At 36.2% G+C, this 24,893-nt stretch overlaps 1 protein-coding gene and 1 pseudogene across 1 annotated transcript in view; both read left to right on the top strand.

Moving 5' to 3' along the window:
- Window positions 1–4,411, top strand: part of LOC105551266 — a 10,984-nt pseudogene extending 6,573 nt beyond the window's left edge.
- LARP1B (La ribonucleoprotein domain family, member 1B) overlaps window positions 1–24,893 on the top strand; it is a 168,408-nt gene that overhangs the window by 84,899 nt on the left and 58,616 nt on the right. Inside the window, exon 10 of the mRNA XM_011996434.1 lies at window positions 10,702–10,825. Coding sequence (XP_011851824.1) covers window positions 10,702–10,825 — 124 coding nt within the window. The remainder of the gene's footprint in view (window positions 1–10,701; window positions 10,826–24,893) is intronic.

Raw genomic sequence — 24,893 nt, forward strand, 5'->3', positions numbered from 1 at the left:
TCACTGCAGCCTCTGCCTCCTGAGTTCAAGTGATTCTCCTGCCTCAGCCTTCCGAGTAGCTGGAATTACAGGCATGCACCACCACATCCGGCTAATTTTCTGTATTTTCAGTAGAGACAGGGTTTCACCATGTTGGCCAGGCTGGTGTTGAACTCCAGACCTCAAGTGATCTGCCCACCTTGGCCTCCCGAAGTGCTGGGATTACAGGCGTGAGCCACCACGCCCAGCCAGGTTAAGTATTTTTGACAAGAACATTATATAGGGAATGTGCCTTGTTCAGTATATGCTCTCCAGAGACATGTGATGTCAGTTACAAAATTTGATGTGGTTAGAATTGGTGATTTGGTCATTTGGTTATGATGATATCTACCAGATTTGCTCACTATAAATGTACCTTTTCTTCTTTGTAATTAGTAAATGATCCTTGGAGTGATATTTTAAAACTGTGTTCCCCAACAGTCTTTATTCAATATTTTAGCTTCCACTAATGATTTTTGCTTGAATCAGTTATTATGCTTATTATAAGATGGTGATTTTTTTTTTTTTTTTGAGGTGGACTCTCGCTCTATGCCCAGGCTGGAGTGCAGTGGCACAATCTCGGCTCACTGAAACCTCCACCTCCCGGGTTCAAGCAATTCTCCTGCCTCAGCCTCCCGAGTAGCTGAGACTACAGGGCGTACCACCACGCCCAGCTAATTTTTGTATTTTCAATAGAGACGAGGTTTCACCATGTTAGCCAGGATGGTCTCGATCTCCTGACCTCGTGATCCGCCCGCCTCGGCCTCTCAAAGTGCTGAGATTACAGGCATGAGCCACTGTGTCTGGCCAAGATGGTGATTTTTAAATTTGTTATTCCCTGTACGTCTGTCAGTATTCTTCTATAAAGAAGAACTTTCCTCTCCACTTCATTTTTTATTTTTATATTTTAATTTTCTCCCTTTTTAGTGCTAATATGGACTCCAACATGGATTTCTATCTGTTCTTGTCCTCATTCATTTTGATGTTCAGAATATCTCAAACCTAGTCAGGTTAGAGCTCTCTCAAGATGGCTCCTGCTTATAACCAGCATGTCCTCATCTGTTCAGCAGATGTATATTTTATGGCACAACAAAGTGGTTTTCTTCTTTCTTTTTTACTTTTGTTTTTTAATTGTGATAACGCATACACAACAGAATGTATTATTTTACAGTTTTAAGTTTACAATTTTGGTTTGCTTTTTTTTTTTTTTTTTGAGATAGAGTTTTGTCACCCAGGCTGGAGTGCAGTGGTGCGACCTTGGCTCACTGCAACCTCCACCTCCTGGGTTAAGCACCGATTCTCCTGCCTCAGCCTCTTGAGTAACTGGGATTACAGGTGCCCGCCAGCACACCCAGCTCATTTTTGTATTTTTAGTTGAGACAGAGTTTCACTATGTTGGCCAGGCTGGTCTTGAACTCCTGACCTCAGCTGATCTGCCTGCCTTGAACACCTAAAGTGTTGGGATTACAGGCATGAACCATCACACCTGGCCTTGGTTTGCCATTTATTTATTTATTTATTAATTTTGAGACAGAGTCTCTGTCGCCCAGGCTGGAGTGCAGTGGCGCAATCTTGGCTCATTGCAACTTCCGCTTCCTGAGTTCAAGTGATTCTTCTGCCTCAGCCTCCTGAGTAGCTGGGACTACAGGTGTGTGCCACCACGCCTGGCTAATTTTTGTATTTTTAGTAGAGACGGGGTTTCATCATATTGGCCAGGCTGGCCTCGAACTCCTGACCTCTTGATCCATCTGCCTTGGCCTCCCAAAGTGCTGGGATTACAGGCATGAGCCATGGTGCCTGACCAGTTTGCCTTTTAAAATGTGGTCTTCCCTGGTTTATCCCTGGCCTACTTCTCTCATTGCTTTGATAGCTTGTCCAGAAATAATAGACTCTATTCTTAAGTTTTGGGTTTTTATTTATCAACTGTATGCTAATGACTCCCTTGTGTCTTTTTGGGACTCTAGAACTATATTACCAGTAGCCTACTAAATTCTCCAGTTATTTGTCTTATGTTTCATAGGCATCTTTTTTATATTCTGTCTCTCATTTAAAAAAATGAAAGAAAACCTACCCCAAACCTATATTTTTTATTTTGCTTGGATGCCTTAGGAGTCCCCATCCATTTATCCTAACTTCTAACATGTAATTTGTCACTAGGTCCTATCAGTCCTTTCATATTCATTCCTACTGCCATGCGTCATCTCTCTATAGAAGTTTTATAGGAGGTTTTTGGCTTTAGTTCATTGTCTTTCTAGCTTAACTCTTGTCAGAGTAGTCTTTCCTCCTTATTTCTCATTTCATTTTTTTTTTCCTAGCAAATAAGATAATTTACTACAAGTCCAAGAAGCAGTTCTTGATTTTAGGCAAAGCTTTGTATAAGACACCAAAGAATGACTTTGTTTTTCTTTACCCCTGTCTTTGGTGTACTTTCCTCTGTGTTAGCTTCATTTTCGTTTATGCTTTCTCTGAGTGGGCGCAACAATGGCCATTGATAGTTTCAGGCTTACATTTTTTTCAAAGTAAATGATTCCAAGGAAAATCCTTCATCCTTCTAAAATCCTTCATCATCATAAAATATAAATGTGATTATCTCTCTGTTTTTCTTAATTCTATTCAGTGGTTCCTCACCCCCTTCGGGATAAAGTTCTTATTTGGCAAACAAGAATTCATTAATTCTTGATTTGGCTTTTACATATTTTCGTTGTCCTGTTGCTCCTGCTTTAAAATTTATATCTATACATACCAAGTTGCATGTGCTGTTTCCTCTGCCTGCAGTGGCTTTTCACATTGTTTGCTTGCCAAACTCGTTGTCTTTTAGCTAAATAAACCCCAGTTCAGATATTACTCTTTCAGGAAATTTTTATTTGATAAATTTTATGCTCAATCCCAGAAAAATTACTCTCCTATTCTACCTTTGTACCACATATGTATGTTTGTTTTTGACTTATACTAAATTGTAATCTGATTACAATTTTTTTTTTTTTTTTTTTTGAGATGGAGTTTTTGCCCTGTCACCCAGGTTGGAGTGTAATGGTGTGATCTCAGCTCACTGCAACCTCCGCCTTCTGGGTTCAAGCAGTTCTCCTGCCTCAGCCTCCCTAGTAGCTGAGACTACAGGCACCTGGCACCATGCCCAGCTAATTTTTATATTTTTAATAGAGATGAGGTTTCACTATGTTGGCCAGGCTGCTCTGGAACTCTTGACTTCAGGTAATCCACCTGCCTCAGCCTCGCAAAGTGCTGGGATTACAGGTGTGAGCCACTGTGCCCAGCCTACAAATTTTCTTTATATCTATTAGATCATTAAATCTCTTTGCCCCTTTTTGAACAAGGCAAGGTATAAATTTATTAAAAATAACAGTAACAAAAAAAAAATTAGGCTTTGGTTGTGCATCCAGTTGTGGTAGACTGGCTAATTCAGATCAACCCTATTGCTGAGAACAGCTGAAAAAGTAGGTTTAAAAAATCTGTGTGAAGGCACAGTAGAGGGCCAAGACAGTAAAACATCATGTGGTCAAAATCTGGAAAGAGAGTCAGAACCCAGCAGCCGTGGACCCCGTGGAGCCGCCAGCCCCAGGCGTGTTCCGAGACTTCGGGGAACCTGGCCCAAGCTCCGGGAACGGCGGCAGGTACCGCGGCCCCGCGCAGCCCCTGGTGGCAGCGCAGGGCAGCCCAGCAGAAGTTCCACCTCGTGCCAAGCGTCAACAACATGAGTGACAGCCAGGAGCTGCAGTGGATGGTACAGCCTCATTTCCTGGGGCCCAGCAGTTACCCCAGACCTCTGAACTACCCCCACAACCCCAGCCAGGAGTCATCCGGGCCCCAGGGCCGCCTCCAGGGGTACGTCCAAGGCCTTGTGGACAGATCAACCTGAAGGAAGAGGAGCGCCGCCGAGTAAGGCGGGAGCGGAACAAGCTGACTGCGGCCAAGTGCAGGAACCGGAGGAAGGAACTGACCGACTTCCTGCAGGTGGAGACTGACAAACTGGAAGATGAGAAATCCGCGCTCCCGAGAGAGATTGAGGAGCTGCAGAAGCAGAAGGAGCGCCTGGAGCTGGTGCTTGAAGCCCACTGACTCATCTGCAAAATCCCCGAAGGAGCCAAGGAGGGGGACACAGGCGGTACCAGCGGTACCAGCAGCACCAGCAGCCCGCCAGCCCCTGCCGCCCTGTACCTTGTATCTCCCTTTCCCCAGGGCCTGTACTTGAACCTGAGGCACTGCACACCCGCACGCTTATGACCACACCCTCCCTAACTCCTTTCACCCCCAACCTGGTCTTCACCTATGCCAGCACTCCTGAGCCCTGTGCCTCAGCTCGTGGCAAAGGAGTAGCAGCAGCAGCGGAGACCTACCCTCTGACCCCCTTGGCTCTCCACCTGTTCTCGCTTTGTGAGGCACCCGAGCCTTACTCGCTGCAGGTGCCACACTAAGCAACGTCTCCTCCCCTTCCCGCACCGGTCCAGCTGACCTGGACAGTATCCCACACCCAACTCCAGCAGCTTCTTCTCCATCCCTCTAATGAGACTGACCCTATTGTGCTTCACAGTAGAGCCAACTTGAGGCCACCAAAGCTGCCCACTGTTTCTCAAGAGCTGGCCTCTCGGCCGGGCGCGGTGGCTCAAGCCTGTAATACCAGCACTTTGGGAGGCCGAGACGGGCGGATCACGAGGTTGGGAGATCGAGACCATCCTGGCTAACACGGTGAAACCCCGTTTCTACTAAAAAAAATACAAAAAACTAGCCGGGCGAGGTGGCGGGCGCCTGTAGTCCCAGCTACTCGGGAGGCTGAGGCAGGAGAATGGCGTGAACCCGGGAGGCGGAGCTTGCAGTGAGCTGAGATCCGGCCACTGCACTCCAGCCTGGGCGACAGAGCGAGACTCCGTCTCAAAACAAAAACAAAAAAAAAAAAAAAAAAAGGAGCTGGCCTCTCTAGCACAATTTGCACTAAATCAGAGACAAAATGTTTCCCATTTGTGCCGGAGGAATCCTCAGCCTAGAGACTTTGTAGATCCTTAGAGGTCCTCTGGAGCCCTAACCCCTTCCAGATCACTGCCACACTCTCCATTACCCTCTTCCTGTGATCCACCCAACCCTACTCCCTGACAGAAGGTGCCACTTTACCCACCTAGAGCACTAACTCTCCAGCCCCACTGCCAGCAGCAGCAGGTGATTCGACCAGGCCATTTTGCCGCCCCCTCCTGAACCGCACAGCTCAGGAGGCGCCCATGGTTTCTGTGATGAGCTGATCTGCGGATCTCAGCTTTGAGAAACCTTCAGCTCCAGGGAATCCAAGCCTCCATAGTGAAGGCAGCTGCTGTTTATTTTCCTAAAGAGAGTATTTTTATACAAACCTACCAAAATGGAATAAAAGGCTTGAAGCTTAAAATAAAAAAAGGTCTGGAAAGAGAAGGAAACCTAGAGAAGTAAGGCTGACATTTGGGTCTTCATTTCCCTCAGACGCATCTGCCAGTTCCATCCTAGGCCTCAAACTTTTAGTAATAATGTCTGGTCATCAAAAAATAATCAGGAATATCAGAAGACAATATGATATGATAGAAAAAAACAAAAGAAACAACAGGAAATAGAAACAGACCCCTAGTGATCCAGAAAATAGAGTTACCAAGCAGACTTTATTTTTAGTAAGTTAAAAAATAAAAGATAAGATGGAGAATTTCAGTATAGAGTCAGAAACTTTAAAAAATAATCAAGTGGAAATTTTAGAACTGCAAAATATGATAAGTGCAATGGGTAGGCTTAATAGTAGATCAGGACAGTGAAAAGATAATTATTAAACTAGAAGATGGATCGAAAGAAAAATCCAGAGTGAAGCATTGAGCAAAAAGATGGAAAATACAGAAAAGGGTGTAAGAGACATAGTCCAACACATATCTTTGAATCCTCCAAAGGGGGAGGAGAGAGAATAAAGCATAAGTAATATTTGAAGAGATTATGGGTAGGAATTTTCCAAAACTGATGAAAGACACCAAAGGACAGATTCTAGTCCTAAAAACTTCAAAGAAGATAAATACAAAGAAAACCTCATCGAGACCATCCATATAAAACAACTGAAAACAAATAAAAGCTGGATAAAAAGGACAGATTACTTTACAAGCGTTAATAGTAAGACTTACAGCTAACTTCTCAGTAGAAATAATGGAGGTGAGGGAACAAGGGGATGATGTAGTTACAGTGCCTGTAAGGGAAAATAGTGTTCAAGAATAAAGGTAAACAGATAATTGAATTGTACGCTTAAATAGGTGAATTTATGAGGTGTAAAATAAAGCTCTAAATAAACCTGTATAAAAATGAAGGTAAAATAGAGATATTGTCAGAGACATGAAAACTATGAAAATTTATTTTCAGCAGATCTGCTTTAAAGAAAATACTAAAGGGAATTTTTCAGGCAGAGGAAAATGATTCCAGAAAGAAGCTTGGAGATGCAGGAAGAAATGAAGAGCAATGGGAAGGGTAAATATGTGTGTATATTTAGATAAATATTGGCAATAAACACAACAAAGCTGGTGTAACTCTATTTACTGTACCAGGCAAAGTAGGTTTTTAAGGCAAAACTTATTCAAGATATAAAGATGGATGTTTTATAATCATGACAAGTTTCATTGCCTCAGAAGATATGATAGTTCTAAATTTGTGTGCCTCTAATAATGTAGCTTCAAAATACATAAAATTTACAGGCAAATAGGTGCATTCATAATCATAGTGGGAGATTTTATAAAGAAAGGTGTAAGATGGAGCAATCAGAACCAAAAAATCAGTAAAGGTATAGAAAATGTGGATGCAGTTTAGAAAAGTCAATTCCAATTGGATTATAGTTCTGAATGTGAAACACAAAATAATAAAACTTATAGAAATAATAACTCAGTAATATTTGATTGGGGAAGATTTATTGAACAGGAAACACAGTGAAGGAAGTGATTGATAAATTGTACTACATTAAAGGACTTCTTTTCATCAAGATACTATAAGAGAATAAAAAGGCAAGTTAAAAAGTGTCAAAAGGTATTTACAACATTTTATAAAGAACTCTTACAAATCAATAAGAGAAAGACAACCCTATAGAAAAATGAGCAATAGTATTGAATAGTCACCTCAACAAAGGAAGCTATCCAAATCAGCAAATATACTCAAGGTTTTCAGCCTCATTAGTAATCAGAGAGATGCAAATTAAAGCTACAGTGAGATAACACGTATACCTACCAGGATGACTACATTAAAAACTTTTTCTGAATTTTTATTTTGAGATATTTATAGATTCACAGGAAGTTGCAAAAATTGTACACAGAGGTACTGTATACCCTCACTTCCCTTCAAATATCACATCTTGTATAACTATATATACATCTTATATAACTATAGCACAATGCTGGGCAAGGTGGCTCATGCCTGTAATTCCAGCTGTTCTGGAGGCTGAGGCAGGTGGATTGCTTGAGGCCAGGAGTTCGAGACCAGTGTGGGCAACATAGTGAGACTCCATCTCTTAAAAAAAAAAAAAAAAAAATAGCCTGTCATGGTGGCATGCACCTGTAGTGCCAGCTACAGGTTGAGGCAGAAAGATCAACTGGGCGCAGGAGTTCAAGGCTACAGTGAGCTGTGGTCGTACCACTGTGTTCCAGTCTGGGCAACAGAGCAAGACCCTGTCTCTAGGAGGGGAAAAAAGGGAAATACATTGTATAATATTAAAACCAGAAAATAGACATTTCTTATCACAAATGTATGTGTATAGTTTTGTGCCATTTTATCACCTGTAGATTCGTATAACTACCAGCACAGTCAAGACACTGAACTGTATTATTACCACAAAATTCTCCCTGTGCTCTCTAAAGTTTAGAGTCTTTAGAGTCTCACTCACCTGTCTCACCTCCACTATCCCTAACCCCTGGCAACCACGAATCTGTTCTTCATCTCTATAATTTTGTCATTTTGAGAATGTTACATGATGGAATCACACATTTCTTAGAACAGTTTTATATTCATTGCAAAATTGAGCAGAAGATAGATCTTCCATAGATCTTCTTCCCCCACGCAAGCATAGCCTCCAGTATTGTCAACCTCCCCTACCACAGTGGTACATTTGTTGCAATTGATGAACCTACCTAGATGCGTCATTCTCACTAAAAGTTTATAGTTTACATTAGGGTTCATTCTTGTTCAAATGGCTAAATTTTGAGACTGAAAATACCAAGCATTGGTGCAGAAGTAGATCAACAGGAACTTTAATATACTGCTAATGGGGAAATAAATAGGTACAGCCACTGTGAAAAACTGGCATTTTCTACTAAGGCTAAATAAAAACCTGCTCAATTCAGCAATTCCACTCCTAAGTAAATATCCAACAAAAATTTGTGTTACTGTTCACCAAAAGAAGTTTTTGTAAAAACGTATTTATAGGAATTCATTTGTAATAGCTGTAATCTGAGAAAGGACCCAAATGCTCATCAATAGCAGAATGGATTTCTTTAAAAATTGCAGTGTATTCATATGGTAGAATAGAGTAAGGGTAGACAGACATTTTCTGTACAGAGCTGTATGGTAAATACCTTAGACTTTGTGGGTCATACGTTGTCAGTGGTCATACGTTATCCACCTAACTCTGCAGTTGTAGCAATGAAGTAGTCATAGGCAATATGTAAACAAATGGGTGTGGTTATGTTCTAAAACAGCCATTTATAAAAACAGACTTTAGCCTTTGGGCCTGTAGTTTGCTGACCTCTGCTGTAGAGCCACAAACTGTGATTACACGCATGTACATGGATCAATCTCCTAAACATAATTTTGCATGAAAGAAACCATACGGTATAATTCAATTTTTATAAAGTTCAGAAACATGCAAAACACCTATTGTATTGAAGTCAGTGTATGAGCTATCTGGGGGGAGAAAGAGGAGATCCTGACCAGAAGGGACATGAAAAGGAAGCTTCTAGGGTGCTAGTAATTGCTTTACCTGAATGGTGATTACTTAAGTCTGTTTACCTTTGATTATTCATTGAGATGTATACTTATGATTTGTACACTTCTCATGTATGTGTGTGTGTGTGTGTGTGTAATACATTAATGAATTAGTTAAAAATAAAAACTAAACTAAAACATATACAACTTGTGTTTCCATCAGGGTAGAATTGTGTTATTTATCTCTGGCATGTAGTAAACATACAATAATTATTTACAGAATTGAGAGTTGCTAATAGCAAGCTCTGTAGCAAGATAAGGGACAAGAGGAGTGAGCGATGATTCTGATTTAGCCTGAAGAGCTTATTGAAAACTTTTGAGGAAGAAATGTTGATAAATATACATTTTGACATAAAGATACTTTAGTGATAAAAAGATCATAATCTAAAAGGCTAACACTGGGATTTAATAAATGGTTTGAGCTGACAAGTGACTTCATCTTTGAAGACAGAAGGAAAAGATTCTTTTGTTATTAAGAGCAAGCTACTACTTGTAATGATATTTAATTTGCTTCCTATTTTAAATTTGCTTCAATCTGACAAATTCTTTGTTATGTTTTTTACTTGCTTAAACCCTCTTTGGATGTTGCCCTGTAAAGATTCATGTACCCATTAGTACCATGTGGCATAGATGTGATATAGGGTTTTATTGGGAAAAACTTAGAAGAAATAGTAGAGTGTAAGCAGTCCCTCAAACTCCTTTTTTCTCTTACAGTTTAGGCCAGACATAGAGGGTCTTTATGCACCTGTGGCAAAGTGAACTTCCAGTAGAGAATGACCTCTACCCTCTGTAATGCTCCACACATTTGTAGGGCAGGGATGGAAACAACTAAGTGACTATGTAATAATAGTTACAAAGGGGAAGCCTCCAGAACCCCAGAGTCAGAGCGGGGTCTATTCTTCCTTTGAGCTAACAACAGAGTCAGAGAGGGGTCTATTCTTCCTTTGAGCTAACAACTCAAACCTACTGAGTCTCTTCGCTGCAGCTATCCAGGGCCATCCAGATTTATCTTTATCACATGCATCCATTATTATAAAACAAAGTGAAATCTTCTTGACCCAGTATTAAAGGTCTTCTAGTAGCTTTCTCCGACTTCCGCCTCAGGCCTCTTTGCCACTGGTTCTACACAGATATTCTCATTCACGTAATTACTTTCTAATAAACACATTGCTTTTTCTAAGCGTCTTATCTTTGCTCACATTACCTATTTAGAATGCTTCTCCCTTTCTCTAAATTCTCATCCTTCAAGAGCTGCTTTTGTCCCATCTCTTCTGTGATGGCTTCCTGATGATCTTAATTTTTATACCAATATCACTTTTCACGCACTGCCTAATATTATTCATTTTTATGTGTTCATTTCTTCCTTTTCATCTAACATATAAATTCCTTAATGGTAGGGAACCTGTATTAGATTACTTTGTAACTTCTGTAATACCTGGTAGCTTGTATGTACATGCTCAACAAATAATTAATGATTAGTTTGTGTGCTCATGTTTTTTAATTACAAAATCATCATAATATTTTAGGGTTTTATATGCTTCTTAGATTCTAAATGTTGTTATTAAGTTTAATGCTAGATTCTTTATTAGAACATCTTTTTCACTCCATTGTGATTAATCCCTGTTTTAGAAGTTCATTTTTTTGAGGTTGGTATCAATTATTGTCTGTTGGTTACTCTGTTAGCCAGTTTAGTAATTAGATTCCTCCATTCTACTTCAGCAAGAAGTTGAGAACTTTAAGAAGCTAAATCTCATTAGTAAAGAGCAGTTTGAAAACCTAACACCTGAACTTCCTTTTGAGCCAAACCAAGAAGTTCCTGTAGCACCTTCACAGTCCAGGCAAGGTATGTAAATCTGCTTTTGTGTAAGTGTCTGAATAGTATTAAAGCAGTTCTGAATTGTTTTTAAAAATTACTCCTTTTTTTTTCTTTCTTTGTGGAAAATCATTAGGTAAATGGTAAAATGCTAGAATTTTAAAACTCAACATTTATCCTTTTGTGAACTTCTATGATCACACCAGGTTATGCTCAAAGCCAGAGGCTTACTTAGAAGTAGGCAGAATTTGTTGGTTCTTTATGTATCTGATGTGATTTTAAGATTGCTGGGAATGTTTCTCTTCCAAAAATAAAATTTTTCACTGACTCACTGATCCTAAGAATGCAATAGAGTCATTCTTTTGTTTTAAAGTCTTAGCTGTGTGCGACAGTGTAAATAAATACATTGGGAGATCCATAAATTGAATCTGACATTTCAGACAAGTATAACTGATTTCGTTATAGTCTTTTCCCGAAGGTGGTTAAAAAAAAGATTTATAAAAAGTCACACATGGCCGAGCGCGGTGGCTCAAGCCTGTAATCCCAGCACTTTGGAAGGCCGAGACGGGTGGATCACGAGGTCAGGAGATCGAGACCATCCTGGCTAACACGCTGAAACCCCGTCTCTACTAAAAATACAAAAACAAAAAACAAACAAACAAAAAAAACACTAGCCGGGCGAGGTGGCAGCGCCTGTAGTCCCAGGCGCTGGGGAGGCTGAGGCAGGAGAATGGCGTGAACCCGGGAGGCGGAGCTTGCAGTGAGCGGAGATCCGGCCACTGCACTCCAGCCTGGGCGACAGGGAGACTCTGTCTCAAAAAAAAAAAAAAAGAAAAAAAAAAGTCACACATATACAAAGATAGAGTGAATTTTATAATAAAACTCCCATCTTCCTGTTATACTTAATCACTCATACCCAATTTTGTTTTGTCTTGACTCCAGTCACTCCTATACTTCCCTCTGGATTATTTTGAAACAAATTCTCAATCATATGATTCATATTTTTTTATCCCTAAATATTTCCGTATGTGTCTTTAAAAAGATAAGGGCTATATCCTTTAACACATAAATTAGCAGGACATTATTTCTAAAATTAACAGTAATTCCTTAATGTGAAATACCTAGTTAGTGTTCAAATTTCCTCATTCATCACTTTTTTTTTTCCAGTTTCTTCAAATAGATTGCAATAGATTGATATGTCTTTTTTAGTCTACAGGTTTCTACTGTTTTTTGCCTTATAATTTATTGGTCCTTGCAATTTGGTATTTAAGAAACTGGGTTGTTTGTCCTGTAGAATTTCTCACATTCTGAATTTTGCTGATTATATCCCCATGGTTTCATTTAACCTGTTTTCTAGTCCTGAGTTATCTATGACTGTTAGTTCAGCATAGAGGCTTGATTAGATTAAGACTCAAATCTCTGTAAGCATATGTCATATGTAGTATTGAATACTGTTAGGAGATACATAATGCTGTATTGTCTCTTTTTGTAATGTTAGCGGTCATTGATGATCAGTGAGTGAAGCTTTTATTTTACTAGGGGTTGCAAAATAGTGATGATTCTATTTTTAATCATTACATCTTACCTTAATAGGTAGAATACTTTTATAAAGAGAACTTTCCTCAGAATATTTATTTATTCTGAGATAGAGTTCTTACAGGAAACTGAGTCAGTGCTGAATTATTTCCTTTTGTTTGCTAGTTTCAAAGTACTAGCTGGTTCCTTAACATTCTTTGCTGGTGACTAATGAAGTTTTTGTTTGTTTGTTTTTAAATGATCACTGTGAACTCATAAATACATGAGATGGGTTTCACTCTATTATAGTTATTATTATTATTGATACCTGTGCCAGTTATCAGTTTATTGACTGTTAGCTCTAAAGCCACCTTTCATTTTCTTGCTCAGTAATAATGGAGTTGGACTGTTAACTTTAATGTTTCCCACCCCACACAAGGTTGAGCCCCCACACAAGGTTGAGCTTTGTCAGTACCAGACCTGCTGCTGAGTTGGTCCTTGTTTCTAGGCTTTTTGAATAGAAAGAGCTAGGGAATTTTTTAAAGAGAAAAATATATTATGTATTCATGTTGATATTTTCTGTCTAAATTTAAGATTATAGGTTTTAATTTTAACTTCTTTGATTTTGTAGTTGTATTGCTTTTTACTTACATATAAAAAATCTTTCTTCCTAACCACAGTAACATAATTATTTATTTGCTAATCCTATGATATAATAGTTCCAGAATAACAATAACATTAAATAACAATATTATAAATACTGAAAGGTAACTTCTTTTAGAGTTCTTTAAACTTTAAACTTTTAAAAACTTCATACTTTAAAGCTTTCTTTAAGGTTCTTTGTGTGTCCCACTAGGGATGTTCAGTTAAATTGCTGGATTTTTTGTCTTGTTAAATTTGAATACTTTAAAATTGAGAATGTATGTTCCTTTGCACATCATAGAAAGCATACAAATAGCAAATAAGGAGATAAATTTGGCATTGCATGACATTAACAAAGAATTAATATCATATAAATCTAAAACCTTAAAAATTAATGTGAAAAATGGCAAACATTAACAGAAAAAGTAGTAAATGAAACATGAACATCAGTTTCATATTTGGGAAAACCAAATGGCCAATAAATATGAAAAGCTGCTATTTTTATTGAGGTTTTCCAATTAAAACCATAGTGATACACCATATTATAACCTAGCAGTTTCATTCAAGAGATACTGTGGCAGGCCGTTGTGACTCATGCCTAAAATCCCAACACTTTGGGAGGCCAAGGCAGGAGGATCACTTGAGCCCAGGAGTTTGAGAACAGCCTGGGCATACTGTTGCAGATGTTTACTAAGAGAATATTTGCAGTATCATTGTTCATAATAGAAAAAAGCAATTGAAAACTAAAAAATGCACAGTTATAGTAGAATGTGTTATAAGATGTGGTGTATTCATACATAGGAAAAATAGGCAGCAATGGAAAATGAAAGAACTAACGTTATACGTGACGAAATGTGTTAATCTAAAAATATAGGAAAAAATAACAAAAATAAAAAATAAAAAAATAGGATGTATAAAATAAGCTAGAACAAAGAAGTTCATTCAATGTAATGCTATTACATAAAGTATAAAATTCATGGATATATGCATAGCACATAGGAGCCATGAATATAAGCAAGGAGAATTATTAATATAAAAATTTAATATATTAATTTACTCCTGAGGGTGGGGGAATCCCATCTGGAAGGTCTGCATATGTGTTTGCTAGCGTCTGGAATTTATGTATTGGTCTAGTTGGTTGGTATGAGTGTGTATCAACTGTATTTTAAAATTTATATATAAATCTATTAATTTTTATTTGTGTGCTGTAATCTCTAGTTTTTAAATATATGAACAGAAAAGTATAAAAATAAAGCAAAAATTTAAAAAAGATACAATTTGACCCAATATATTGCTATGACAGGAAATGTTGAATAGATTAATGTTCAAATTAAAAGATAATTTTAATCTTAAAATTAATTGGGCTTAAAAAATTCACTCTATGCTAGTTATATGTCATAACATATGGAAATATTAGAAAGTAAAGGATGGGAAATCATATAAAAGAATGATCCTAATAGAAAAGAGTTGGTATTGCCATTACAATATAGAATTTAAGGCATAAAGAAGGAGTTTATTTTCACTGTCTTCAGTATCTATGTTCCTATTTATTCCCTATGCCTGCTCCAAACAGGCCTCTATCCTCCACATCCCAAACCAGCTACTGATAATATCACCAGGAATCTCTATATATAAGAGGGGTCAAATCAGTCCTTATCTTACCTGACGTCAGCATTAAATCAAATTAATCGCTCTGTCCTGAAACATATTTTTACTTCCTGAACACTTATTCACTTATTCTCCTGCCTCATGGAGTCTTTTTTGCTAGTTCTTCGCTGTTTCCCTAACCTCTAAAATTTGGATGCTTTAGGACCCAGTCCTCAAATTTCTCCTCTTTTGAATCCTCATTAACGCCTCGTGTAATAGCATCAAGTCTCATGGGTTTTAAAGAGCATTATTATACTAATGAGTATCAAATTAATATGTATAGACCAGACCTCCATCCTGTATTTCAGACAGATATTCAACTGTATGGTTAACAGTTCTACTTGTATATTTTATAAGCATGTTAAATTTCGTATGTCCAAAATCTAAGTTCTGAATTCCCACCCCTCTCCAAGGACTTTTCCTCCTAGACTTCCACATCTCTGTAAACATTACCTCCATTTTTCCAGTTGCACAGGTCAAAACATTTCTGTGTCATTTTTGATCTGTTTGTTTTTTAAATTCCATATCTTATTTATGGGAAAGTTATATATATTTAAAAATATATCTAGAATCTAACCACTTCTCACTTTCTCCATCTCTATCACCCTGTAAAAGTCACCATCGTTTTCTCCTTGGTTAATTGTAATAAACTCCTAGCCTGTCTCCCTCCTTTCATTCTGACCACCCTACAAACATTCAGTTATATTTTTTGTTTCCTCTTAAAAATTATATATATTTAAGGTGTACAACATGATGTTTTGATATATATATATATATATAGTGTAATGGTTACAATAGTCAAGCAAATGAACATATTATCTCACATAGTTACCTTTTTTTGTGGCAAGAGCACCTAAAATCTCTCTTAGCAAAAATACCAAGTATAATATAATATTATTAGCTGTTGCCCTCAGGTTGTACATTAGATCTCTAGACTTATTTATCCTACATATCTACAACTTGGTATTTTTTGACCTACATATCCCCATTCTCCCTCATCCCACCCTTGGTAACCACTGTTTTATTATCTATGTCTATATACTTTTTTTTTAAAGATTCTATGTATAAGTGACATTATGAAGTATTTTTCTTTCTGTGTTTGACTTATTTTATTTAGCATAATGTCCTCCAGTTTCATCCATATTGTAGCAAATGGCAGGATCTCCTTTTATTAGAGGTTTAATTCTATTCTATTCTCTCTCTATATATATACACATATATATACACACACACATATATATACATATATACACATATATACACACACATATACACATATACATATATACACATATATGTATATATACACATATATGCATGCATATACACACACACACATATACATACACACACATCACCATTTCTCTGTTTATCATAAGTGGACACATACTTTAGTTGTTCCCATATCTTATATCTTGGCTATTGTGAATAATGTGGCAATGAACATGTGAGTGCAGATAGATATCTTTCTATGGTGATGATTTCATTTCCTTTGGGTATATACCCAGAAGAGGGATTGTTGGGTCATATGGTAATTCTACTTTTAATTTCTTTACAAATCTCCATACTGTTTTCCGCAATGGCTACACCAGTGCACCTTTTCATATACATGTTGACCTTGTTATGTCTTCTTTGGAGAGATCTCTAATCAGGTCTTTTGACCATGTTTTAATTGGATTATTTGCATTCTTGCTATTGAGTTGTTTGAGTTACTTATATATTTTGGATATAACTCCTAATCAGATATGTGGTTTGCAATATTTTTTCTTATTCTGTAGGTTGTCTCTTCGCTCTGTTGACTGTTTCCTTTGCTGTGCAGAAGAAACTTTTTCATTTGGTACAATCCATTTGTTTATTTTTGCTTTCGTTGCCTGAGCTTTGTGGGTCATATTTTTTGAAAAATTGAGATGTAGTTTACATTCAGTAAGTTTCACACCATTTATGTACATCATTTTGGGAACTTTGACAGATGAATACAGTCATGTAAACACCACCTAGTCAAGTTACTGAACATTTCCATTACTCCCTGAGGATTTTTCCATGACTCTTTGTATTCAACCCAGGCCAAGTTTTTGGCAGCTTGTTTTCTATTTTCTATTCCTATAGTTTTGCCATTTCTAGAATATCATATAAGTGGAATCATATAAAATATAGCCTTTTGAGTCTGGCTCCTTTCATTTAGCATAGTGCCTTTCAGATTTATTCATGCTTTTGTGTGTTGTTTGTATTACCTTTTTACTGACAAGTAGCATTCCATTGCATGGATGTAAACAGTTTATCCACTTATTAGTTGAAGACATATAGGTTGTTTTTCTGTTTTTGGTGATTATGAATTGAGTTGCTATGAGTATTTGTTTACAAGTTTTTATGTGAATATGTGTTTTCATTTCACTTGGGTAAATGCTTTTGAGTGACACTGTTGGATCATACAGTAAGTATAACTTTTTAAGAAACTGTCCAACTTTTCCAAAATGGCTGTGCCATTTTATATTCTTACCAACAATATATGAGGGTTCCATTTGCTCTACATCATCACCAGCATTTAGTATTGTTAGTTTAAAAAAAAATTTTTTTGCCGTCTAATAGTAGTATCTCATTGTGACTGATGCTGTTGCGTATCTTTTTATGTGCTGATTTGCCATCAGTTCATGCTTGGCAAAGTGCCTGCACAAATCTTTGGACATTTCTTTTATTGAGTTGTTTTTGTTACTGAGCTTTGAGAGTTCTTTACTCTGGATACAAGTCCTTTATTACAGATGTACATAGGTAATTTGCACATGTCTTCTCAGAACCTGGGGCTTATATTTTCATTTTCTAAGAGTATCTTTTGGGCCAGGTGCGGTGGCTTATGTCATATGGCTTGTCTTAATTAGTCTGTTTGTGTTGTAAAGTACATTGATTGGTTTTCAAATGTTGAACTAGTCTTGGATTCTCAGGATAAGCCTCATTTAGTTATTATATTATCCTTTTATATAATCCTAGTTATTATATTATCCTTTTATATATTGTTAGACTCAGGTTGCTTATATTTTTTGAAGCCTTTTGTACTATATTCATGAGGAATATTGTTTTTTTTTTTCATTGTCTTGGATTATATTTGTCTGATTTGAGTGTTAGAGGTGTTATAAAATGAGTGTCATAAAATGAGTTGGTAAGTGTTCCTTCTTTTGTATTTTGGAAGAGTTTGTCTACATTTGTTTATTTCTTACACATTGTTAGCATTCCCCAGTGATGCCATCCAGGCCCAGATGCTATCTGGGCCTGAAACTATTGGAATGTTTTAAACTACACATTTATTTCTTTAAGAAACATAAGACTAAATAAGTCTTTCTTCTCAGGTGAGCTCTTATACCTATTGGATTTGTTCGTTTCCTGGAATTTATAATATGCTCTTTTTCTCCTTTTACTGTTCGTAGGTTCTGTAGAGATATCTCTTCTTTCATTCCTACTCTTTATAAATTTGTGTCTTTTTTGTCTTGATCGATCTCGCTAGAGGTTCATCAGTTTAATTTTTTTAAGTTTTATTTTCATTGATTTACTTTATTTTTATTCCAGTTTTATTAATTTTTGCTCTTTATTATTTCCTTTTTTCTTATTTTGTTCCTCCTTTTCTAGTTTCAGTGGAAGCTTAGATCATTTATTTGACACATTTTTCTTTCCTATTATAACCATTTAGTACTACAGATTTCCCCCTAAGCAGTATTTTATGTGTTATTGCATTTTGATTTTCATTCAGTTCTATATATTTTCTAATTTCTTTTTAATTTTTTGATACATCAGCTATTTAGAAGTGTTTTTGTTTAATTTTTAAAATTTGGATATCTTCCTGAAATCTATTTGTTTGAAATCTAATTTTTAAGGGAGAAGTTTAAATTACTGATTTGAGAGTTTCTTTTCGGATATAAGCATTTAATATTCTCTCTCTCGCTCTCTATATTTATCTATATATTTTTTTTAAGACAGAGTCTTGGAGTCTCGCCCTGTCGCCCAGGCTGGAGTACAGTGGTACAACCTCGCTCACTGCAACCTCTGCCTCCTGGGTTCAAGCGATTCTCCTGCCTCAGCCTCCTGAGCAGCTGGGATTACAGGTCTGTGCCACCACACGGCTAATTTTTGTATTTTTAGTGGAGACCGGGTTTCACCACGTTGGCCAGGCTGGTCTCGAACTCCTGGCCTCAAATGATCCACCCACTTCAGCTTCCCAAAGTGCTAGGATTACAGGCATGAGCCACTGAGCACAGCCCTTAATTCTATATATTTTTATTTAAGCACTGCTTTAGCTGCATTCCACAAATTTTGATATGTTGTATTTTATTAATTTTTATGCTTTCAAAACATTTTCTAAATTCTTTTGAGACTTCCTCTTTATGTATTATTTAGGAGCGTATTCGGTGTAATTTCCAAGTGATTAGAACTTTTTCAGTTATCCCTCTGTTATTAATCTTATTGATATATAGTTTAATTCTATTATAGCCAGAGAACATACTTTACATTATTTTAAAATTTAAAGTTAATTTGTTAATTTCAAATTTGTTTAATTAATTTGCTAATTTTATCACCCACAATATAGTCTGTCTTGGTGAATGTACCATATACATCTGAGAAGAATGTTTATTATATATTTTTGAGTAGAATGTTCCATATTGTCTGTTCAGTTCAGTTGGTTAATGGTGTTGATGAGTTCTATATCTTTGCTGATTTTTTTGTCTGCTGGTTCTATCTTAGAGAGGAGTGTCGAAGTCACCACCTATAATTGCAGACTTGTTTATTTCCTATTTCAGTTCTATTGGGTTTTGCTTCATTTATTTAGCTCTTTTGTTAGTTCACCTTATACCCATTGGTATATTGTGTCATCTTGGTGAATTGGCCCTTTCATTCATGTATGTGTCCTTTTTTGCTTTGAAATTTAGTTTGTCTGATTTTAATATAGCCATTCCAGCTTTCTTTCATTTCTCTCTCATGATATGTGATGTATCTTTTGCCAACTTTTTACTTTTAACCTACCTATATCATTCTATTTGAAGTCAGTTTATTATAGATAGCATATAGTTAGGTCGTGTTTTTTATTCAGTCTGACAATATGTCTTTTAATTGATTTGTTTAGACTAATGTAATTATTGATATGTTTGGATTTAGGTCAACCTTTTTATTATTCCTTTTCTTTTTTTTCTTTTTCTTTTTTTTTTTTGCTTCTATTGCCCATTTTCTGCATTCTTTGTGTTATTTGTAACTTTTTCTATTACATTTTAATTTATGTACTGTGAATTTGGACATATATATCTTTTTTTTGTATAATTGTTTTTAGTGATTGCTCTAGGGATTTCTAAACACATACTTTTCAGTTTATTTCGAGTCAATATTTTACCATTTCAATAAGAATGTAGAAACCTAACCCCCATACCCCCATAGAGATTTTTTTTTTCCTTTCTCTCCCTACTGGCCCCACCCCAAGAGAGAGGGTCTCACTCTGTTGCCAAGGCTGGAGTGCAGTGGTGCACTCATGGCTCACTGCAGCCTCAAGCTGCTGGGTTCAAGTAATCCTACCACCTCAGCCTCCCAAGTAGGTAGGACTACAGGTGCATGCCACAAAGCCCAACTAATTTTTTTATTTTTTTGTGGAGACAGGATCTCGCTACGTTGCCCAGATTGGTCTAGTACTCCTGACCTCAAGAGATTCTCCTACCTCAGTCTCCCAAAGTGCTGGGATTATAGGCGTGAATCACCACACTCAGCTGAAATTTCTTTATGTAATGATTGTCTTATATATCTTCATATGTTAAAAAGCCCACCAATGTTTTATTTTTTACTTTCAAGCATGTTTTAAATAACTTAAAAGGAGAATAGTCTACTATATTTATCCAGACCTTTACCATTTATCTTGCTGTTCTTCTATTCGTGATGTTTCAGGTTTCCTTCTGTTATCATTTTCTTCTGTCTGAAATACGCAGGTTAGTGGTTCTTTTAGAGCAGTTCAGTTGGCTATGATTTATAGTTTTCTTTCTTCTGAGAATGTCTTTATTTCACCTTATTGCCAAGGATATTTTCACTGGATAAAGAATTCTGGACTGACAGTTCTTTTCTGTTAGTGATTCAAAACTGTTGTACCACTTCTTTCTGTCCTCCGTGGTTTTTCGTATAAAATTTTGTAGTCATTCAAATTGTTCCCCTACAAGTAATGCATCTCTAGCTACTTTCAAGATTTTTATTTTTTTCATCTTAAGTTTATAGCAAGTAGAGTGTGTGATGTGCCTTGGTATGGAGTTCTTTGGGTTTATCCTGGATAGGATTGTCTGTTTCTTAAATCTGTAGGTTTGACTTTAGACAAATTTGGGAAGTTTTCAACTATTATTTCCTTAAAAAAATTTTTAGCCGTGCACTTCTTCTCTCCTAGACCTTTTGTTGTCCCACGGGTTCTTAAGGTTTGGCTGATTCTTTTTTTCAGTTTCTTTTTTTTCTGTTGTTGAGGTTGCTTTTCTGTTTTCGGTTCAGTTTCTGTTGATTCTGGTTGCTTTTAATCTTTGTCACCCATTTTAAGCACTTTAATTACTATTGCTTTGGTGTACTTTTCATGTTTCTTGTGCTTGAACTCACTGAGTTTTTAAAATATGTGTGTTTTTACATTTTTAATCAAATTTGGAAAGTGTTCAGCTGTTCCTTTAAATTTAAAATTTTAATTAAAAAATTAATAGACTGGGTGTGGGAGCTTATGCCTGTAATCCCAGCACTTTGGGAGGCCAAGGCAGATGGATCACCTGAGGTCAGGAGTTCGAGACCAGCCTGGCCAACATGGCGAAACCCCATCTCTACTAAAAATACAAAAATTCGCTGGGTGTGGTGGCGCGCACCTATAATCCCAGGTACTCGGAAGGCTGAGGCACGACAATCACTTGAATCCGGGAGGTAGAGGTTGCAGTGAGCCAAGATTGTACCACTGCATTCCAGCCTGGTTGACAGTGAGACTCTGTCTTAAAAAAAAAAAAAAAAAAAGATTAATAATGTTTTCCTGTTCTTTTTCCTCTTTCTCTCAAGACTCCAATTACATGTATAATTTATATTAGGGCACTTGAAGTTGTCCCATACTTCATTAATGCTCCGTTTTGTTGTTGTTGTTTTTCAGACCTTTTACTCTGTTTTTGTTTTAAGTAACTTTTATTCCTCTCTTCAAGTTTATTAGCCTTTTCTTCTACAGAGTCTATTTTTAATCCATCCAGTGTGTGTGTGTGTGTATGTGCGCGTGCGTGTGTATGTGTGCGTGCGTGTTTATGTGTATGTTTTAAAATCTCAGCTGTCGTCCTTTTCTCATCTAGAAGCTTGATTGGATCCTCTTTTATACTGCCTATATGTATATATTTTAATATGCTCGTGTTTTTCTGTACTTTATTGAATACACAAAATATAGTTATGATTTTTTTTCTTTTTTTTGCTAGCAAAGTATAAATCCAGGATTTGGATTCATATCTATCTGACTGCTATAGTTCAGTGGCTGGCAAATTATGGCCTATTGACTGAAACTAGCCTGCTATGGGCCAATGTGATAACGCTGGTCATTTACATATGGCCTCTTGCTGTTTTTATGCTACAAAGGCAGAGCTGAGCTGTTTCAACAGAGACCTTACGTCTTAAAAAGCAAAAAATATTTACTATGTGACATTTGTAGGAAAAGTTTGCTGAGTTCTGCTTTAGAGGCATTTTTATTTATTAAAAACCTGAGGTGCCAGTTCTCATGTAGCATTTTTAATTTTTGACCTTCACTAAACACTAACAGCATAATATTGAGTTTTATTTTTATAAAGGCAGTGGAGACTGTAAACAAGGCTCATATGGTTCAGGTATGAAGCTGTGCAATGATCTGATTTGGTAGTGATAAAATTTGGAAAACCTTAGTAGAATAGTTAGCACACCCCTAAGTTCAGTGGTTTTTACATTTAGCATGTGTAAGGTTCACCTGGGAAGCTCGTTGAAACAGATTAAAGGACTCTGTATCAACTTTCTGAATCAGTAAGGTAGGTGGGATATGAGAATATACATTTCTAACAAGTTCCCAGGTCATGCCAATAGTTCTATTTGGGACCATACCTTGAAAATTACTGCTTTAACCCTTTTTAAGTGTATCATTTGAATTTCAGTAAATGTATAAAATTGTATACCAGCACCACAATCCGGTTTTAGAACAATTCCATCATACTAAAGAGTTCCTCATGCACATTTGCAGTCAATCCCAACATTCACCTTCAGCCTGAGGCAACTAGTTATCTTTCTTTCGCTATGGTTTTGCACTTTTCAGAAATTTTATATAAATGGAATCATATGATACACAGTTATATACTTGGAATCTTTCACTTAACATAGTATTTTTGAGATTCATCTATGTCATTGCATGTATCAGTACCTTTCTTTTATTGCTAAGTATTATTTCATAGAATGAGCATACTACATTTTTTTGTCCATTCAACATTTTATGGATATTTGGATTGTTTCTAGTTTTGGCTATTATGAAAAATGCTATTATGACTATTCATGTACAAGAGATGGCCTATGCTTTTGATTAAAAGGAAGTTATAATATATAGATGATATTCATATATTATGCTATGCTTGTAGTTGACAAAAAATGTTAATATGTTCTTGTTTCCTAATATATTTCCAATAATAATATTTTAATATTTACTATGAATATTTTATGTTCTTGTAATGAACTAATATTTGATAATTTTATGTCAAAATATTATAAATTGGTATATGATAGTCTATAAAAATTTTGTAAAATGTTTCTTTTGAGATAACCAATGTACTCTATAGATGTTAATCTTACAAAATTAATGTACCTACTCTTATTGGTGGGCAAAATTCACCCTGAGCACCTGGAATAAAATAAGTATAAAACAAATAAAACTTAGCTTTTGATTTTGGAAATGTTCCGGTACAGATAACAATAGGGAGAATTGTTTAACGAAATCCTCATGTATCCATCTCACCTAATTTCAACAATTGTTAATAGGTTGACATTCTTTTTTAATCTGTACCTTGCCTCCCAATCTATTTCTGGTATTCTATATTGAATCTCAAAGTCATATCATTTCTTCTGGAAATACTTCACTATATATTGCAAACTGACTAGGACTTACAAAACAAGTATGTATGTAAATTTTTACAGCACCATTATTTCACCTAACAAAATTAGCAATAATTTTTAATATAATCTACTACACAGTATATGTTTAGTTGTCCCTAATTGTCTGAAATATATTTTTCAAATTGTTTGATTGAACTAGGACAAAACAAGATGCAAACATTGCAATTGACTGATAACACCATTAAGTCAATCTTAATCTCTAATTATTTCTCTTCCCTTGTTTTTCCATGACAATGATTTGTTGAAGAAACTGGTTAATTTGTTGAAGAACTGGTAGGATTTCTTATGATCTATATTTACCTGACTGTATCTTCTTCATATCATTTAGTATATCCTTTATCCCGTGTAGTACTAATGAAGTATAAGTACAAAGGATTTAGATATAGAGGATTGAGTATATTCAAGTTTTGGCATTGTTTTTTTCCTAGTAGCAAGAATATGTCTTAGGAAGACTTGTCTATTTCCTGTAACATCATAGTATGTCTGTCACTCCCACTTTTACTGATGCTGTGATTCATGATTTGACTCAGGTGTTGTCAGCCTGATCCTTTCATTAACAAGTTTCGCTCCAATCTTTTACCAAATGGTTTTAGCAGCTATTGATGAATATTCCCTAGATTTCCTCTATGTCAGTAGAATTGCAAAATGGTTATCTTCTAATTCCGTCATTTCTTCTGCAATCCTTATGTAAAATTTACTTATGAAGAATGTTCTTTCATCAACTCTTGGTTACCCTGAAATTCAACTTTTACAGACAAGGAAGGATAAATGCTTGCTTCTTTCTTTTTATTCAGTTTATTGGTTTTCAAAATAATGAGTTGGTGCACTAGGAAACTCTAAATGTGATTGAGTTTTAAAGTATCATTATGAACTCATGGAGCTTATTTATTCGATGTGTTTAATCCATTTTGGTCATTGTTTTTAGTGGTCACATTGTTTTATTTTTGACTGGTGAACCTCTAAGATTTACTCCTTTGTCCTTTGATTTATGCTAGTATTTTAAAAACTACTTTATTGCTTTTCTGCTACTTTATTGCTCAAGATTTCCCAGGCTCAGATTATACATTCTGTACTCCAGATGTTATTTCTTTGAGGAGAACTAATTAGTGGGAAATGAAATTTATAGACCATAATCTAAGTGATAGGAAGCTTACTCTTTCTG

Source organism: Mandrillus leucophaeus, unplaced genomic scaffold (genome assembly GCF_000951045.1).
Source record: "Mandrillus leucophaeus isolate KB7577 unplaced genomic scaffold, Mleu.le_1.0 Scaffold513, whole genome shotgun sequence".
Classification (NCBI taxonomy): Eukaryota; Metazoa; Chordata; class Mammalia; order Primates; family Cercopithecidae; genus Mandrillus; species Mandrillus leucophaeus.